The sequence below is a fragment of the Octopus bimaculoides genome, chromosome 23, assembly GCF_001194135.2.
Source record: "Octopus bimaculoides isolate UCB-OBI-ISO-001 chromosome 23, ASM119413v2, whole genome shotgun sequence".
Taxonomy (NCBI): Eukaryota; Metazoa; Mollusca; class Cephalopoda; order Octopoda; family Octopodidae; genus Octopus; species Octopus bimaculoides.
This window is the reverse complement of record NC_069003.1, coordinates 36,373,956-36,379,919: the sequence shown is the minus strand read 5'-3', so window position 1 is coordinate 36,379,919 and position 5,964 is coordinate 36,373,956. Positions and strand designations below refer to the sequence as shown.

The following is a 5,964-nucleotide window of genomic DNA, read 5'->3' as shown; positions in this document are numbered from 1 at the left end:
AAAAAAAAAAAAAAAAAAAAAAAAAGGGTGCCAAGACGTCTTGGGTCAATACAGTGAATATTAGTTCAATAATCCCAAGATCAAGTAATAATAGAAACTACTTGGAAGCTGGCCACCATCTTTGGCCAGCCATCTTAAGTTGCTGCAGCTAGTCGGACCAAACCAGCAGCCATCTTCCAATTGACAATCTCAGGCACAAAATTCTCAGCCCCCACCCTACCCTATTGAGAGTTTTGCAGAGAAAATCTCTTTCTCAAATGCCAACATGTTAGAACTGCAGTTTTTAACCAGACCTACTTCCAGGATAAAGAAAACAGACTTTTTACCTTTGATGATTTGCCTGCTGTAATCTTAGATAAGGTTCCAGGTGGCATCAATTCTGGGAAATGTTTCAGGATCTGAGAAATACAGAATACAAAAAAAAAATAATTATTCTAGAATATTAACGAGTGTTAATCTGTTATTTATTTAGGACCCAGTATTTGGATTACCATAAATAAAGAGAATACATAAATGGTATGGCAGTATGGTTAAGAAGTTGGCATCCCTACCAAAGGGTTTTAGGTTCAGTCCCCTTGCTTGGCCCCTTGGACAAGTGTCTTCTGATATAGCCTCAGGTCAACTAAAGCATTGCGAAAGGATGATTTGGGAAATAAAGGGTGTATGGTGTGTGTGCAGTGCGGTGGGTGCATGCGCGGTGTGTGTGTGTGTGTGTGTACATGTTTTTGCGTTTCCTTGACTTGGCATAGCATAACAGTTGTAAACAAGTCTCACCTTCAAAGAAGTGGTGTAAGTCATTGCCAAAATGTTTTGTGGAAACCTGTCTAGCCTTGGGAAAATATTACTTTCCTTGGAAACATTTGAAGGGTGGTAAAAGGGAAAGCATCTGAGCACAAAAACCTGTCTGACCCATGCACGCATGACTAAGTGGATGTCGTCGAAAGAGTGATAAACAGCAGCACAAATTACCTGTCGGTTGGCTTCAGCATAGTTTGCTAGGGTGTTGGTTCGGACACAGAACCCTTTCTCTTGGATGTACACGTAACAGTGTATCTCTTCATGATACGTAGGGGATACCTTATTGCTTAACGTCAGTTGATATGCTTCTGCGAGGAAACTCTTTGGAATGTAGCTGTAAATGTCTGCAAAAGGATAAACACAAAAGAATGATGAAAAAATAAACCCCCGTTTTGCTTCTCGACATTTTTTTCTTTTTAAATCCCATCTCTCCTTCCCATTCTTGGCCCAAAGACATTCAGACTTCTTCAACAGTCAAGGAATGACTATAACCATGATCTTGTAGTTAAGTAGTCTGTCTCACAAATCTGTAGCTTAAATATTTCCACCTACATAAAGTTCAGATCAGTTTGGTCCGATTCTCAGTTATTTTATTGGATGCATACACAGAACTGAATTGGATTTGAAACAATATTTTATTTTAAAACCAATAATGTTTTTATCTGCTGAATACAGGTCCAGGAAAGAGACTTAAAAATGATGTTTGGAGAACTGAACAATCAAAATGTTGTATAGATGTAAACTTTTAAAGCAGCTTGTATCTAGATGTTAACGGGATTATAGTTTTTTTGGATTATTAACTGAAATTCATTTAAAATTATTTTTTACCTCTTTTCTTACTCAATCCTTCACTTGGGACATCTTTCTTTGACTTGTTCTTAGAGAACTGCTTTTTCACAATGTAAGGGACCAGTTCACCTTTGAGGGTTGTGATCTTCCTGCAGTAACAAATGGAAACAGAAGAAGAATTACAACAACAATCAGGATCGTCTGGTGAATGTCTCAACACAAAACCATTTGCAATAATCGGGTTCTTAAGTTTGAAACCCTGTTTGGATTTCATGACAGAGTTTATACTCCACTTATACATTTTAAGACTTGTGCCAATAAAGAATATAAAAAATTCATTTTACAAACATAAAACTAATTGATGCTGGGTAAAGCTGTGTGTGTGTATGTGTGTGTGCATGTGCATTAGCAGTTTTACTCTTTCTGGGTTCTGAGGTAGAATATCAAGCTAATAGTTACAGTGTGTGTGTGGGGGGGGGTATGTAACAGCAGGGTTAGGTCCCAGCAGGTCCCCTTTAGTCTAATTGTTACTGATTTTGAGGGCTGGGCTCCATAACACACAGCACTATGCAGCACTGAGTGATCATGAGCAAGATACTCCTAAATTAAAACCCAAGTCCCCAATCCAAGTGTTTTGAGTTCAAGATAATGATGAAACTAAATTCTGATAAAATATTCAGTCTACAGTAATAAACCCTTAAATATGTCTAATCCTTAATCTGGTTCAATAAAATTCTCCTGGTCATAAAATTTACATTTTATTAATAACCAATGTTGGTGTTGTCAGGAGGAGGAGGAGAGGATTTTGCTTGCTCAAGTGTGAACAAAAAGCTTTTCTATTTCACAGTTGAGAGATTATGATATGAAGAGCATCCAGCTGCAGAAAAAATACACACAAAACCTCTTTTTTTTCTTTTATTAGAATCCCTGGTTTATAAAGACCATCCCAGTTCAGTATAGACAAGCCATCAACAACAGAAAGTCAACCAGAGAGAAATAAAGGGGAAAGAATGAGAAAAATGTCAAAACAAGTGAGTAAATAGGTGGGGGATGTTTGTTAAACCCCTGAATTCCATTAGAATTTACAGTTCAATTAACAATTAGGTCAGTCATCTGTCTACCTTTATTGTTTGTTTATCTGGCCACCCCCTGCCATGAGCAAAACAGCACCCTTCCCTCTGTCCTTAGGCAACCAAAAGTTCAAATCAAACAATTATAATCAACCCAACACCCACAAATAAGAAATTTACAAATTGAGAGAGAGAGAGAGAGAGTGAGAGAGAGATGATCAATACACAATTTGATCTTTACAGTTTTACCAGTGATTACAATGAAGTAGCCAGGTTTAAAAGGGGTTATTTTAAAACCTCTAGTTTAGAACAGTACAGTCACAGAATGATCACCACAACTTCATTGCAAACCAAATCAAAGAGTGTAATGCAGTGAGAGGTTTGTGGTTTACCTGTAGGTGTTTTTATCAGTCACCTCTAATTACCACAAAATCTATTCCAACAACAATCCAGAACAAACAGGTGTGGTTTCTAGAATACTTACGGTCTATCGAGAAGGAATTCAAAAATCCATTTCTTCATAATGTACAAATGGCAGTCAGTCATGTCGGTTCGCAACGATATAAACGGACATCTGGAAAAGGAATATTAGAAACAAAAAGAACTAGATTTCTGGAAAGTGAAACGATAGAAAGGGATTTTTCTTTGCGAGGAAAATACATTCCATCCAAAATTAGATGCTTGGCTCTAGGTTAAACCTGGTCAAATAGACCCGTGATCAAAAGGTGCCCAAGCTGTGACCACCCAGGTACTGTATAGTCAAATATAGTCTTTTTTAAAGCAGCAAAAGTGATACGGAGATTTGGTTGCTTTTTCTAGCAAGTTGATTGACCATAAAGAAGTACCTTCAGCATTTGTCAAACATCTTGTAGTCGACGGCTGGACACTTAGCATTTTCAGTATTAAGCAGAAATCGGGTGTCTTAGCTAGTCACAACTCCTCTCACTATAACCAGAGATGCCAGTTATTAAAAACCATTCTGATAAAAACTATTTCACCCATGCTAAACCCTTCAAGGTGGAGCCCCAGCATGGCCACAATCTAAATGTGGCTGAAACAAAAGATCCAAAAATAAAATGACTGGAACTTACTGTGTCAGGAAAGAGTGACTAAACGTTATGAAGTCACCTTGGTCGGCTTCGTTACTGTGGAAGACCAGTCGCTGCAAGTCTTTATCCAGACCAATCACATCTCCTTCTGCAGACAGGAGAGAAAATAGAAAAGACAATTGATAAAATTTATTTGTTTTTCTTCAAAATGTCAGATTTATGGAAAGAAAGAGTTTTTAAGAAGATCCTTAGACAGAAGCCAATGACAGCATGGTCACATGAACTGCCAGAAATCATAGCCAAATCTCCCTCAAATAATCTTGAAATAAAGAATATTTGGATAATATTCTCGATACATTGCTTGGAAAAAAAAATTGGGGATCAGGACTGAAATGCTGCTGAACAAGAATTATTCAAAAGCTAATCCATTTTAATTAAAATGTACAATAATGAATCCAGTTTTGATAGGATATTTCTGTTAATTGTTCAGAGAGAAATATTACTAGCAACCATTTAAAACAGTTTTAATACTAATCCAACTCCAATCATCATTATTAAAAGGATGGTAAGCAGGGAATTCAGAGACAGCAAGGTGGCACAAATGTGTCTTAGGATGATGATGATGATGATCCCGTTTTCAGCAATAAGATAGAAATTCTCATTATTAGCAGCAGCATAAAACCACAAAATATTAGTAAAGAGAGAATCGTCCAAGAAATCAATTCCAATATGCGATGCTGCTAGTTTTATTGATTTTTGCCAATGGTAAAAAGATAAAAAAAGGTAAGATTTGAACTTGGAACAAAACTCTAAGACTACAAAGCATTTCATTTGTTTCAGCGATTCTGCAAATTTAAAAACAAAACCATCCTCATCAACTCAAAGTAGGAAAAAAAAAAAAAGAAATATACAAAACAATCACTGACCATTTTGTTTGTCAACCTTCACTCCAGGAACTGGGGCCTCATTAAATGACTCTGGCAGAGGTGAAAGAAGCATCAAGAAGGAGGCATCATAGGCTTTGAAATGGTTGGTGAAATAGTGGAGAGGCAAAGTGGTGATAAGGTCAGAGGAGATGATCAATAAGTCATACTGAAAAGACAACAAAACCGAGTAGTAGCTGTCCAACAAACGAAAATTAGAGTAGCATTTTAGGTTGAGGCGTCAAATTTAAAAATGACATTAAAAATATTTTTAGGAGAAAGAATGAAATGTGATTTACCTTCACTTTATTCCGAATTAGTCTCAAGGCATCGGCCGTTCCACTGCTGTCATCAGGAACGCTGACAAAGTCAAGCTTTATGATGAATTCATAAAATTCGAGTTTTCTTTTTATATCAGATCGTTTGGATTCTTGAACAAGTACAATTGCCTCTAATTATCAAAACAAAAACAATATATCACCAATATTGAAATGTTATCAAGATATAAAAATCATCAATCAAGACATGGAACTGAAAAATAAATCTTTTTCAAAAGTTGAAAATTATGTTTGCTAACCAATACAACTGTTGGTTATATGCTAGGTCACCACTGCTTCACCAGTTCCCACAAGACTAAGCATCTTGCCATCTTACTTGAAGGAGGTTTTTGGAGACATGGCTTTGAAATATCTGAAATGGTGCACTCCCTAAAATCAGTCATCCTAGATAATTCAGGAAAGAGCCATCGTCCTAACTGAGAGCATCAAGATAAGAGGCCTTCATCAGGATCTAAGGCTATGTTGTTGTTAATGAGAAAAGAGATGGATGAAGAAGAGGGTCGTAAATTCACAGAATAGATTAGAAGAGCAAAAACTGGTTACAAACCTTGGAAACCTGCCTTCTGACACATGTTAATAGAATACCAAATCATTGGTTTGTTTCCGACAGTCAACAGAGCTTTTGGCGTGTTGGCAGTGAGGTCATTCATTCTTGACCCGGTGCCAGCAGCCAGTATCACAGGATGATAATCCATAATGTATAATGCTTCACTAAAACACAGGAAAAAAAAAAAACAAATTCACAGTTGGCTCACTTCAAGTCCAGCCAAAAGCACTTAAAAAGGAAAAGAAAATTGCATTAAAATGTCTTGAATCTGATTATTTGGCTAAGCATCTAGTTTGGATGTTGGGATAAATTAGGGGGTTGGTGGCGCTACGTCAATGGAAAATATTGAAAAACATCAATACATGCAAGAGTGAGAAAGAAACGACGGGGGCTGTCTTGGAATGTGCTAGAAACGACAGCAAAATCTCCCTTAAATCACACATTATCCTC

General features: G+C 36.9%; 1 protein-coding gene across 1 annotated transcript in view; it reads right to left on the bottom strand.

Moving 5' to 3' along the window:
- Positions 1-5,964, bottom strand: part of LOC106876096 (translation initiation factor eIF-2B subunit gamma) — a 13,061-nt gene that overhangs the window by 2,892 nt on the left and 4,205 nt on the right. Inside the window, exons 2-9 of the mRNA XM_014924504.2 lie at positions 5,515-5,678; positions 4,929-5,080; positions 4,633-4,798; positions 3,749-3,854; positions 3,142-3,231; positions 1,627-1,736; positions 970-1,142; positions 327-398 (exon numbers count right to left, since the gene is read on the bottom strand). Coding sequence (XP_014779990.1) covers positions 327-398; positions 970-1,142; positions 1,627-1,736; positions 3,142-3,231; positions 3,749-3,854; positions 4,633-4,798; positions 4,929-5,080; positions 5,515-5,678 — 1,033 coding nt within the window. The remainder of the gene's footprint in view (positions 1-326; positions 399-969; positions 1,143-1,626; positions 1,737-3,141; positions 3,232-3,748; positions 3,855-4,632; positions 4,799-4,928; positions 5,081-5,514; positions 5,679-5,964) is intronic.